Here is a 13,846-nt window from a genome sequence, read left to right as displayed (position 1 = left end):
TAGTTTTTTAGACAAGAATCTAGAAGAAAAAGCATTTTGTTTGTGAAGCAGTGTTGCAGGAGATAGGGAAGAATCATCCTGAGTTCTAAGAACAGCAGTTGGATTCTTGGGATAATGACTCAATAGACAAAATCAGTTACTTTCCACTGGCCCTTTACCAGTAAGCACGCGTGTTGGGCATGATCGCAGTGTCTACCTCATGGTCGTTCCGTGTGGATTAATTGAGATAATGGGGGATGCCTAGTGTGTGCCTATAAGCTACTTAATAAACATTAGTTGTGGTCATCACGAGTGCTGCTGCTATAAACGCTTCTGGTCCTGTTAGTCCAAGTGCTGGAGGTAAAATCTCTCAGCATTCTTCAGATTTGGGGTGCCAAGTGCTTTTCTTGACCAGCATTTTAATTTGTTCTTCTCTTTTCAGTTTTGTACCGTGTAACAGCTTGCCTGGTACTAAGAGAAGAGTGTTAACTCTGGTTGGCTAGAGCTGATCAAGTTCCTTTCCCCAGAAGGCAGAAGCAGAGCAGCCTCTAGTAGAGATGAAGGGGCTGGATTTTAATTTCCTGTTTCATGGATGAGAATCAAAGCCCATTCGAGCTTGTTCTCAAATATCTTAGCTGTAGCCTATGTCACATTACAATAAAATATTACCAGAACTATCCCAGCTGAAAGAATACCATGTAATCCGAGCCCTGCTAGTTGGAATTTGATGTATTTATATAGCCTAGTGCTTTTTGTCCCTTCCAGAGCAATGCAGTTACTCCTACTAACTCTCATTGGTTTTTTTGGTCTTTTTAGGGCTGCACCCGCAAGGCGTATGGAGGTTCCCAGCCTAGGGGTTTAATCAGAGCTTTAGCTGCCAGCGTACATCACAGCCACAGCAATGCGGGTTCTGAGCTGCATCTGTGACCCACACCGCAGCTCATGGCACTGCCGGATCCCTAACCTGTTGAGACGGGCCAGGGATTGAGCCTGCGTTCTCGTGGATACTAGTCAGGTTCGTGAGCCGCGATGGGAACTCCTCTCCTCCATTCTTGAAACTGCATTACAGCCGCTGTTGTTCTTTGTTCAGCTCTGGTAATGGGCTTGGACTACTGCAGTAACAGTCTTTCTGCCGTCATTTCCCTTCCCTTTAATCCTTTCTCTCCCTGCTTGCAGATCTTTTTGCAACGTAACTTCATTTTTTTCCCTGGCTCAGTATTACTCCCAGATACTTCCATGATCCCTCATTACCACTAGGACAAGTCTAAGCCTCAGCCTGGGATACGGTCCCATTTGTGGTTTGACCTTTTGTCCTCTCTTATTGAACCCTTGTGGGATGCCAAGTCCCAAGCCTGAGGGCGTATTCGGGTCTCTTTAACAGGCCACTTGAGTCCTGCCTGCTCCAGCCTTGACTCATGCTGCCTGCTCCTTTGGGAGCTCCTTGTCCATCTGGTGCCCAGGTGACCACCTGTCATCTCCTGAGAAGTTATCCTCCTGAAGGGTCACACCTGTCATCTCTTTCATCATGCCTTTGCCCTCCCATTCCATATTTATATGTCTGCCTTTACTAGATTGTCAGCTCCTCACTGGGAAGGACCTTATCTCTCATTGGTGTTTTTCTGCCTGGTCAGTGCTTCACTCAAAGCAGGTGCACCCGAGTAAGCATCTTGGTGAATAACGAGGAGAGGAAGCTGAGTGTCTCCAGTCGAGGTTCGGTGCGCTGTGCAGTGCAGCACTGCTTTCTCTCGGGCTTTCCATTGTTTCAGAGCATGTCTAGTGTTTTCACAGTCAAATAGAGCCAAGCACATTTACTGCTCACTTGCTTCCCTTTGTGTCACTGTCCCAAATATCATGCTCTGCCTTCTCTCATTCCTGCTTTCAAAGAAACTTCACTCTCATCTAGCTCCTGTATGTCCCCAGCCATCACTGCCCTGTTCCAGGCCAGTCTCGGGGGTTGCCCAGCTACTCTAGGCAGCCCAGATACTGTGTGGATGGGCGCTGTGGGAGTTAGATATTTATTTCCTTATTGGGTTTCTGTTACATGTGAAGCTGTGTGTTGGTTTCATGCGAAATACAGAGATGACTGTTAGTCCTGTGTTCAGTGGAGCTTTTGAAAATTGGGGCGGTAGGGTGCTTGGGGCAGAGAGGGATTGAGATGCATGTACAGGTGGTCTACTGGGATGACTGAGTGTTGGGCTGGGTACAGAAGTAGCTGGCTTTAAGGTTTTACACTGTTGTGGGATTTAATCTGCTTCCAGTCGTTTAGGGTCTACCTGGTGCAAAGAAAAGGTTGGAATTGAAATTTCATTGAGGAGTTCCTGTCGTGGCTCAGAGGAAACAGAATCTGACTAGCATCCATGAGGATGCAGGTTGGATCCCTGGCCTCATTCAGTGAGTTAAGGATCAGGTGTTGCCCTGAGCTGTGGTGTAGGTCTCAGATGCAGCTTGGATCCTGTGTTGCTGTGGCTGTGGTGTAGGCCAGTGGCTACAGCTCCAATTCGACCCCTGGCCGGGGAACATCCATATGTAGCAGGTGCGGCCCTAAAAAAAAAAAAAGACAAAAAAAATTTTTTGCATTCGTCCTGGTGGACACCGGCCAGAACCTTGGGAGAGGAAAGATCACCTGCCATTGGGTGTTCTGAAGGGGAGAAGCAATTTGGAGTCCCGGCTGCTGAAGAGCCACTGCTTCTTAGCTGCAGCTCTGGGATATCATTTGAAGAGACCACAGTGATTCTTCCAATGAGCCCCGTGTGGGCCTTATTGGATAATGCTTTGAGCAGATTTCCTCCACTGGGAGTTGTTTGTGGCAGCCTCCCTTGGGCCAGCCTCGTCGGCTCGGCAGCCTTCTCGGCCGCCTCCGTGAGGACGCTGGCACAGGATTTGCTCCTGGACGGCAGTTGCCCTTGCGAGGAGTGATGTGGTCACTTTCCTGAAACTCCCACGTACCTCCCTTCATAGCTTATAGCTTGTCCACTTACTGAATTTGCCCAACCCTCGGTGGAACACAGCCTGAGAAGCCTGGTTCAAGAAAGGAATGTTAAAGAAACGGTTTGTCTTACAGCGTTCGGTTCATGTCCTTGTGAGGACCTCCAGTGTGGCTTCTCCTCCTGCCCAGTGACTGCCCAGCTGTGATCCGTGAGGTCCTAAGGAAGGGGTGCTCCCTGAGCAGGCCTGCAGAGCTTTTTGTAATTCTGCCTAGCTGGTAGAAATTGGAGGTTTCCCCTCAGGGGTTAGCTGTTTCCTTGTGAACTGACCCTTGATAAATGAATTTTTGCCGAAGTCCTGGCTTCCATTAGGAGTGCTTTGTTTTGTCAGAGCTTTTCACTTGGGAAAGCAGTGTATTGCTGAGTTGTAGGTATTGGTGTTGTGCTCCCAACTGAAGCCTAAACATGCGATCCATAGCGAAGGATGTTTTTAGAGTCAGTGGATCCCTAAGGTAATAAAAATGTACGAGGCTGTGTTCATTGGTTTCGTACTATTTCTCTGATGTAGTTGGTGGCTGGTAATTGGGCTTATCAATCACCAGAATCTTTTTGGGCACAGGCATCTGTTTTTATTGTCATGGGGTGGGGCAAGGGGTAGGAACGGGAGATAAACACATGGCGAACTCTCTATGGCTCTTTTCCTTGTTGGCGCTCTGATGAGAGTGCATTAGGTGAGTGGGCGCAAGCTTGTGTTTGTGTCTTCAAGAGCCCTCACTCAGGATTAGTTCTTCCCAGAACTGTCCACGGTCGATGTTGTCTAACAGTACTGGTTTTGTGAATGCCAGCCCAGCAGGTTGTGGACTCCACTTGTAAATGAGCTTCTGGTTTCTGGGAAGGCATTGGGACATTCTTCTTCTAGAAAAGCTTGACTAACCCCGTGGAATAATCTTCACGGACTGAAAAGATTAGCAGAAGCTTCCTTTTCAGGTCACTGATGTACTGTTTCGCCCTTACCCCACGTAGCCCATGTTCTGTGGCTCCAAGAGGCAACAGACACGTGTGCCCTTTTATACGTTGAATTGTTTCTGCTCATGAGCTTCTGCGGATCATATGTGTCTGGAACTCTTACCCTCTGCTTCCTCATTTCTGTTCTGAGGGAATTTAGGGGCACTGAGCTCGGTCCAGACTGTAGATTCAAGTGCTACAGACCATTGACTGTGACAGGGCTGCTTCAGGGGAGAGACCTCTCTTTTCTGTACCATCCTAGAAGTCATGGGGCAAAGGCATCCCTTTGCCCATTATCTTGAGATCACACGGAGACTCTACTTGTACCCTTTGTGGATGTGTGGCTCACTCCTTGTGTCACGGTCTTCAGTGGATGAGAGGGAAGAACCGCCATTGTCAAGCTGATCCCTTCCCAGGGCCTCTTACTGGTGTCTTCCCTAAGATTCTGGTCCCACTGGTGCAGCTTCAGACTAGAGCAGTGGAGGAAGAGGAGGCTCCGGGGGAGAATCATTTTTGCCCTTCTCAACTCTGCTGTTCTTGTTGTTGTTATTATTATTATTATTATTTGTCTTTTGTCTTTTTTAGGGCTGTACCCAGGGCATATGGAGGTACCCAGGCTAGGGGTCCAATCAGAGCTGTAGCCGCTGGCCTATATCACAGCCACAGCAATGCCCATATCCGAGCTGCTTCTGCGACCCACACCACAGCTCATGACAACACCAGATCCTTAACCCCCTGAGCGAGGCCAGGGATCGAACCCGCAACCTCATGGTTCCTAGTCGGATTTGTTTCCACTGCGCCATGACGGGAACGCCGACTCTTCTCTTCTTAAAGGAGGAGGAGCACAATATAAGCAAGGCTCTCGCCTGCCCAGGGGACTCGTTCTGAAATAACAGCAGTAGAACCCTGTTCCTACTTGGACAGTTCCCTGTACTGGTTTCAGACTGTTCTCTGAAAGTGCTTTGTAAACTGGAAAGGCAAACAGGTGGCGGTAGTAGTAGTAGTTATTTGTGACTTCCCTTTGGCTAGGTGAGTTCCCGGAGCCTAGGCTTCTCATGCAGGAGTGCGTTGATAAATATAAAGCGTTTAGAGTGGTGGCTGGTACATGGTAAGTGCTGTAAAATCACTGGCACTTGCAGTTCCCGAAGTAAGCCGTAGCTCTGAATAGACAGTGATGGGAGGAAAAGAGCTAGTGCTGGTGTCCGGGAAACCATGAAGCCTGTTTTTAGGGCCTGAACTAGTTAAACCAACTATCAGACCTTCCATTTTCAGGGGCTCCCAAAGAGTCTGACCACATTGCCAGCCTTTTTTTTTTTTTTTCCGGCTGTCCTATGGCATGTGGAGTTCCCAGGCAAGGGATCAGATATGATCTGTAGTTGTGACCCAAGTTGCGGCTGTAGTACCGCTGGGTCCTGAAACCACTGTGTCAGGCCGGGGATCGAACCTTCATCCCTGCGCTCCCAAAATGCCGTTGACCCCGTTGTTCCACAGCGAGAACTCCGAGAGCCTTTCTGTTTTAAAAATCTTTTTTAGGGCCGCACGCATGGCATATGGAGGTTCCCAGGCTAGGGGTCGAATCAGAGCTGTAGCTGCCAGCCTCTGCCAGAGCCACAGCAACGCCAGATCTGAGCCTCATCTGCGACCTGCACCACAGCTCACGGCAACGCTGGATCCTTAACCCGCTGCGCGAGGCCAGGGCCTGTGTCCTCACGGATGCTGGTCAGATGGGTTTCCGCTGAACCGCACCCAGAACTCTGAGCCTTTCGTTTTCCTGTTCTCCTCAGGGCTGGGTGTGTGACCGGGCGGTTGAAGGAGGGCCGTTGCTTTGACGCTGACTGGGTCCCACGGTCCTGAGCATCTCTGGTCTGTCTTTTAGCCCTGGGCCTTTCCCGCCCGAGAGTTCCTTCGGAAGAAGCTGATTGGGAAGGAAGTCTGCTTCACGATAGAAAACAAGACTCCCCAGGGGCGAGAGTATGGCATGATCTACCTGGGAAAAGGTGAGTAGCAGGGAGGAGGGGACTCCGCTCTCTCCAAGTCTAAGGTTCCTGCAAAGAGGAGCTAGAAAACTAGTTCCCATTTTTCACCCGGGGAAGGGAGATCTGGGGCAGTTTGCTGAAGGTCTCGCTGGGAGCGTGCAGAGCTCACGGCGCGGAGGAACGGCCCCGATGGTGCTGCTCCTGGTTGACACCTGTGCCTGATCCCTGGTGTGGTTTATGGGTGTGTGTTCACCATAGCCTTCTTCCTCCCTGTATGAGGCCATCAGCCTGGGGCACTCACTGGCGCTGTGCATCTAGGTCAGAGTGCTAATTGAATTCCTATGGATTTCCTGTTGCATCTTCTATTTCCGTTATCTTTCTTGTGGCTTTTCTTCTCCTCCTGGGGACTCTCTTTAGGAAAGGCAGATTTGGTTAGGGCTTGTGGGTTTTTGCAAGCCACGTGATTTGTAATGGACTGGAAAGAACACAGGCTGTGGAGTTGTGTGGAATGAGTTCCTAGCTCTTCTATTATGTATTCTTACTTAGCCCTTCACTTAACCTTTCCAAGCCCAGGTTGCATTTAGAAGTTTAAAGTGAGTATGTGTACAGCATCTTGCTCCAGCACAGAGTACACACTCAATAAATACATTTTTGTGTGTATACACATATGCCTGTCGTTTAGCTGGGCCCGATGGCTCGTGCAATATTAGGTCTTTTTTGATTTAGGTGGACGAAGAGTAAGATTGCAGAATGGAGTTTGAACAGAAGTAGGACATTGAAAGAACGAGTGGAATGTTTTCTGCAAAGCAGTCAGGTGAACAGGAACACTTGTGTTCATCTGGATTGTTTGGGGAGCAGATACTCTTTAAAGTTTCCTGTGAGTCTCTGTGAAAAGAAGCTTCCAACTGAGCTTCACTCAATAGTCTGTTTACCTTGGGTGGCCAGTGAAGTGGCTACCACCACCCTGTTAGGATTCTGATTTTAACTGTAGAGGTCTCAGACAAGTGAGCCGTGGATGACCTTGGAGGCTTCTTGTCCAGTTGACCCAGGAGAGAAATGCCTATTTTAGCAAGTGACTATCTGCATCCTGATTGGAAAATTATACATGGAATCTCTTCAAAAAGGGAAGTATAAACAAATGTGCCTTTTACCCACAATTCAAATAATAGAGCAGGTAATAAAACACTTCAGCGTTATTGTTGGATGACTGCTGGTTAGAAAGAATATAGGACAAATCAAAGTGTACGGTCTTCAGAATGCAGTTGTTCCAAGAATTTTATTACTCCAAATAATACAATATAACACCTGGTCAGGCTTCTGTTACCCCACAGGGGACTCCCTGGACTACAGAACATTTCTTGGGCGCAGATATCTGTGTGGAGAGACCACCGCGGAGTGTTCATTTAGATCTTCAGCCTAAGACTTTTCCCACATGAGCTATTTTGGCACCTAAGTATTCATTTAAATAACCCAAGTCTCCAACTGTAAAATGGTCTATTTATGTTAAGAGGAGCTGACATTTAAAATTTAAGGTTGTTTTTAGAAAGTTTGTTCAAATTTATTTATTTTTGGCCATACCCACAAAATGTGGAAGTTTCCAGGCCAAGAATGAAACCCATTCCACATATTTTCACTCATATTCTGACCACCTCTCAATGCCAATTGTGATGAAATAATACCTTAGCTACATAATTAGTATTCATATATTTGTCCTATTTTGTAGTCAGTCTTGTTTTTCTGTGTTTAGGACTTTTTTTTTTTTTTTTTTTTTCTATACTGAGATTTTGAAAATGTAACTATAGTTGATTTACAGTGTTGTATTATAGGTATATTGCTTCAGACTCTTTTCCATTATAGGCTATTACAAGATACTGAATATATGTATATATATAGTTCCATGTGCTCTTCAATAAACCGTTGTTATTTATGTGGCTAATCTTTTTTATGATGGAGGAGAATGACAGAATTGAGAATTTATGGTTAACCGAGAACTTATTAAAAAAGAGAGGGAGAGATGATTGATGAGTCTTTTCTACTTTTGGAGAAAACACAGTCACCTACCTGCTCTGAACACCAGCCCTGCTGTGACCTGATCAGATTCATACCTGGGTTAGTAATAACAACAATCAAATCTTTACCCTACAAACCCCCTGTTTTCCGTCTCCTATCCACCACATTTTGTTGCCTTCTTTGGGAGTTTGGCCCAGGGAATTGTATTTTTCTCCCTTTTGAGGGGCGGTTAACTCATTTAGAAATGGACCAGCCAACAGCCATTGCCAAGTGCTCTGGGCCAAGGAACTGTCTGAGAGCTGTTGGGCGTGCTGTTGGCCGGCTGGTTTGACGGCCATTTACCTTGTTTATACCCGGTCTTCCTTCTTTCTCCTCCCTGACCCCTTGGCACCGTCCCGTTCAACTTTTCCCACACTGGTGGAATCCTTTTGACTTGCCACTCTGTAGGATTCCTGTTTGGTTTGAAAGAACCGATGTAATATTTACAGTGTCAGATAGCTGTGTGTGTCTGTGTCTGGCCTCAGCAGTGACCTCTGTGGAAAGGTTCTTGTGATCCACGCTCAGCTTTAGAACCTGAGCTTTCTTTGTACAAACATCTTACCTTTTTTTTTTTTTTTTTTTTTTTTTTTGGTGGAAAAGAGGCTTACGATTTGCCTCTGTAGACATTTGGGCAATGCTGATGGCAAGGCATTTAGGTTGGGTTTGGGGGCGGTATGTCTCCTAGTTGCCGCAGAAGTCAATGAATGCATGGTTTACTGAATATAAATCTTACAGCATTTTATTCTACGCTGACATTACCTATCAGCTAGACTGCTGTGTTTCAGTTTATCTAGGAGCTTGTTCTCTGCTATATTAAAGATTTTTATGTGGTGGTTCCCTCATTGATGTCTTCTTTTATCGTTTTGGCTGACAAGCGGAGATTTAAGAGAATACACAGAGCCTAAAAGCCTTTTCAATAGCATGGAAATGCAATTAATGTTTCAAGTGCCCAGGTGGAGCCTAATCAGGTTGTGTTTTATGTTTCACTTCATTTTTCTTGCCTGCTCTGAGGGCTGCTGTGTGCGATTAGAAATCTCGACGTCCCCGCATCTCTGAGAACCAGAGAACGTCTCTGGTGGGTGGTGTAGTTCGTCTTGGTGGCCGCTTGGAACAGAGACCAGCATGTCCTGGGAGGAGCTGGACTCTCCGGTGTGAAGTCTAATAGGCAGTCCTCAGTGAATCTTTCCGACCGTACAGTGTGTGGGAGCTGACTTCTGATGTTATTGTTTTAATTCCTGCTATGTGCTTGGCACCACACTTGGGATTCACACACATTTAATTCTCACAGGAACCTGTCTAGGCCAGTCGTCTTCCCATTTTAGAGATAAGTATGTGTCGTAAGATGCAGAGAGACGTGTAAGTGGCAGAGGTTGTGTCGGGCGCCAGACCCCTTCTCCCCAGGTCAGCATGACTTATCCTGGGCTACTGCATGTGTCTTGCTTTGCTGTCGGCCTCCCGGAGTTCCTGAGATGGCTTTTGGCTTGGGAGATACACGAAGATGAGAAACGAAGCCCAGAGAAGATTGATAGACCTTGGGTCCTCGAGACTAGACATTTGGGGGGGGGAGAGGTTTTCTGAAGACTAGCCCTGCGTTGCTGCTCTGACCAGTTCTCTGGTCACATCGGTCCTTGAAGAGCTAAGGGGGAAGGTGGTCCCGTTAGTGCTGAATAGCACAAGATTGACGTCTCTTTTTTTTCCTCCTCAGATACCAATGGGGAAAACATTGCAGAATCTCTGGTTGCAGAGGGCTTGGCCACCCGGAGAGAAGGCATGAGAGCCAACAAGTAAGTCTTCCTCTGACTTCCTCTCTCTCCACTAAGAGCTGGGCTCACTCAGGGAAGCTTGGGGAGTCCACTCTATCCACATTGGCTTGGCTGTACCTTCATTCCTGCCCCTGACATAAAATGGGCATTACCTGGTGTTCTCATGGCTTCTAGAACATTCCTTCCCAGGCTCAGGTGTGTATTATTCTGAGTGAGGAGGTTACTCAGCATTCATTAATGGCATTTGGTATGTATAACTCAGAAAACAGGCTTGGAAATAAGGCAGTGCTATTCTTCACATTAATACGTGGCAGTGGGCTTATGTCTTACACCATAGATATTTAGTTCCAGGGTATTTTTCCATCCCTCTCCAATTTTTTTTTTTTTTTTTTTTTCTTTTTAGGGCCACACCCACGGCATACGGAGGTTCCCGGGCTAGTGGTTGAATTGGAGCTTAGCTGCTGGCCTACACCTCAGCCACAGCAACAAGGGATCTGAGCCATGTCTGTGACCTCCACCACAGCTCACAGCAATGCCGGATCCTTAACCCACTGAGCCAGGCTAGGGATCGAACCTGTGTCCTCATGGATACTAGTCAGATTCGTTTCCACTGAGCCATGACGGAAACTCCCATCTCCAGATATTTGTTGAGCATTTACTATATGCCAGGCTGTGTTCTAGGTACTATGACTATTAGCAGTAAATAAAGAGACTTTTCTTCTGCTAACAGTTTAACAGGGAAATAGATACTAAACCAATCAACAAATAGATGTACAGGGTTCTATCAGGTACAAGGCATAAGTGCAGTGTAAAGTAGCGCAGAGTGAATACATCAAATTCAAAGCAAAATCTGCTGTTTATTTATTTTTTGTCCTTTTGCCTTTTCTAGGGCCGCTCCCACGGCATATGGAGGTTCCCAGGCTAGGGGTCCAATCAGAGCTGTAGCCGCTGGCCTACATCACAGCCACAGCAACTCAGGATCCAAGCTGTGTCTTCGACCCACACCACAGCTTATGGCAATGCTGGATCCCCAACCCACTGAGCGAGGCCAGGGATCAAACCCTCATGGTTCCTGGTTGGATTCATTAACCACTGAGCCACGACAGGAACTTCAAAATCTGCTGTTTAGAATCCAGGAAAACTGACAGAGCTCACTGGTTCTATTTTAAGATCAGGGAAGATTTGTATGTCTCCAGAGCCTTTTTGGTTTATGGATCTGTAGCTACTGAAGGTAAAATGTATTCGTTGTTAACGGCCATGTGAATTTCTTAGAAATGAGTCTTGGGTGTATAAGGTTTATAGTGTGTATGTTCAGGTTCAGCCACCTCAGTAGGGTGGGTCGCAGCTGGCTTTAATTAACACTTCATTCAGTCTCTGAAAAGTGATGTGGTCCATCCGTAATTTGGAGAATAAAAATGCTGTTTATTTTTTCTTCCTTTCTTTTTCTTTTCTTTTAGCCGCTCCCATGGCATTTGGAAGTTCCTGGGCCGGGAGTCAAATCTGTGCCACAGCAGTGACTTGAGCCAGAGCAATGACAGTGCTCTTGGATCCTTAATATGCTGAGCCACCAGGGAACTCCTAAAGATCCCGTTTAAATCATGACGTCTTTGTGGTATTGTGACTGTTGCAGCTGTAGGAAAAAGCTTTAGACAGATGTTTGTGTGGACTGCACCAGTGATGGCGATGAGCAAACTGTACCTTCAGTTTGCGTCCTTCCTGCCCTCATAGCTTTTGTGGTCAAGTCCTTCCCCATATACTTCTTTGGTCCTTTCTGACTCCCAAAAGGTTACAATTGATTGGGGTGTGCACATGTGGGAATTTGTTGACTTCTCAAACCTCTGGTTTGAGAAAGTGTAGGCGGGGGCTCCCTGTTGGAAATGCCCAGTGCTCAAGGTGGGCGGGTGGTTTCCGCACATGGCTGGTTGATGGAACCAGGCACTGACATCGGGAAGGGCTTTCTCGTGTTCACTTCCGCTCAGACACGTACGAGGGAGAGCCGTGTCTGGGTTTGGTGGCTTTTGTTTTTTATTGTTTTTTGATCTGTCTCCTGACCTTCTGGCTGCTCTTGTATGTCATTCGGTTTCCTGTCGACGAAGGAACTGCTTTGCTTAGCTGGCCTTGTTGAAATTGTAAGTGGTTTTGGGGTGATAATAGCCTGGAATAATGATATTTGTTCTGCATTCCCCAGCCCTGTTCTGCAGACAACAGGGAGTAAAGGTGGTTTTTAGTCACTGCACTGTGTCCTGCCGAGCTCTGCCTGGATTCCAGTTCCTGGATCTAGGGTGGTTCAGTGATGCTGTGCCCCCTGGAGTGGCTCCCTTCTGAGCCACCAGCTTGTCCTCTTGTAATCGCTGGTGGTGGTGGTACCAAGATGTGTGTTCTTGGGATGTTCTCATTAAAAGCTCTTATGATCACATCTTTTGTTTGAGGAAGTAAGTCTGGAATCCAGAAGTTGTATTCATGGTGGGTTTCTGGTTACAGGCCTGGGTCTGAAGCCATAGATCTGAAGCCAATGCTTTGGTCTTTTCAAGGAGAGAAGACACTGAAGAAACCCAGAACCAAAGATGAGCCTGATATTTCTGTTGGGAGCTCATTAACCACATGTGTTGATTATTTTTCACATCCCAGCCCTGAGCAGAACCGGCTGGCGGAATGTGAGGAGCAAGCGAAGGCAGCTAAGAAAGGGATGTGGAGCGAGGGGAGCGGTTCGCAGACCATCCGGGACCTCAAGTACACCATCGAGAACCCAAGGCACTTTGTGGACTCACACCACCAGAAGCCTGTCAACGGTGAGGCTCTTGGGAAAAGACAGGTTGACTCGGGGCGATTTCTCTCTATTTACTCTCTAATAAACCCATTCTCCTCTGGTACCCGGGGGACATGGCTAAGGCTAAGACAACACCATGGCATTTTGGAAGGGAGCTTGAATCCAGTTCATATAGGTTGCCTCAGAGGTATCGTGCAGAGGTCAGTCCTTTGCTGCTATAAGGTAGTAAAACGGCTGGTGTTTTTGCATGTGGGGGATCTTACTATTTTCTCTAAAAGATGGCTACCTCCCATACCGTCCCCATCCTTGAAGGTAGAAATGTATATTCTGTATATGTCTAAAAGCACACACACATGCTTTTATAGTTCTTGGTCCTACTTTGAGATTTTATTAACTTAGAGACTCAGTAAAATAAAATTATTACAATCCTGAATTGTTATTTTTTGCCAGGCACTCTGTGCACAGGTAAGCAACCTAGATTACAGTTAACAAAGCTTAGGTGTGAGCCATGAGGTCCCAGAAAGTTCAAAAGACGGGGAAGTTGTTCTGAACCAAATCCCCCAGGACTAGTTTGGGCAGGGATCTGATGCGTGAGCACACGTGATCTGCTGGTGCTCTCTCGGGACAGTGGGGAGAGGAGCTGTGCTCGGGCCCTTGGACTGGATGTTTATCATGGGCACGACTTCTGTTGGCAACTCACATGATGGTTCTATCACGCAGCTATCATCGAGCACGTGCGGGATGGCAGTGTGGTCCGGGCCCTGCTCCTGCCAGATTACTACCTGGTCACGGTCATGCTGTCAGGGATCAAGGTCAGATCATACCCTGGGCTACCGGGTGGTGATAGGGTTTGTGGAAGGTTCAGTGATAGGTAGGCTTTTCCACTTGGGGATTTTTTTTTTTTTTTTTTTTTTAAATGATGAGATTCCCCCGAGCAATTTTATTTATTTATTTTGCTTTTTAGGGCCGCACAAGTGGCATATGGAGGGTCCCAGGCTAGGGATCAAATCGGAGCTACAGCTGCTGGACTAGGCGTCACAGCCACAGCAACTCGGAATCTAAGTGGCATCTGCGACCTATACCACAGCCTACGGCAATGCCACATCCTTAAGTCACTGGGCGAGGCTGGGGATTGGACCTACAACCTCATGATCACTAGTTGCATTCATTTCCACTGCTCCATAACAGGAACTCCCATCTTGGGGATTTTGTATTTACCATTTCTTTTGCGTCTGGGCCATTAACGTTGACTAGACTACTTTAACCTTTCCTGTGGGGCAGTTCTCATTTGATCCAATGAGACTTTCTTTTTTAACTGTTCAAGGGGCTGTGTGGAGTGGGCTGTGCTGAGAGTGTTGAAACCTAGAAAGGGAGGGGGTGGGA

General features: G+C 47.1%; 1 protein-coding gene across 2 annotated transcripts in view; it reads left to right on the top strand.

Moving 5' to 3' along the window:
* SND1 (staphylococcal nuclease and tudor domain containing 1) overlaps positions 1-13,846 on the top strand; it is a 392,149-nt gene that overhangs the window by 28,876 nt on the left and 349,427 nt on the right. For both annotated transcript variants that reach the window (XR_002340257.1, XM_021078633.1), the window contains exons 3-6: positions 5,785-5,905; positions 9,639-9,717; positions 12,325-12,485; positions 13,184-13,275. Coding sequence is in view for 1 of the 2 variants with exons in the window: in XM_021078633.1 (XP_020934292.1) it covers positions 5,785-5,905; positions 9,639-9,717; positions 12,325-12,485; positions 13,184-13,275 (453 nt within the window). In the remaining variant the exon portion in view is untranslated. The remainder of the gene's footprint in view (positions 1-5,784; positions 5,906-9,638; positions 9,718-12,324; positions 12,486-13,183; positions 13,276-13,846) is intronic.

Source organism: Sus scrofa, chromosome 18, assembly GCF_000003025.6.
Source record: "Sus scrofa isolate TJ Tabasco breed Duroc chromosome 18, Sscrofa11.1, whole genome shotgun sequence".
In the NCBI taxonomy this organism is placed as follows: domain Eukaryota; kingdom Metazoa; phylum Chordata; class Mammalia; order Artiodactyla; family Suidae; genus Sus; species Sus scrofa.
This window is presented reverse-complemented; position numbering and strand designations above follow the sequence as displayed.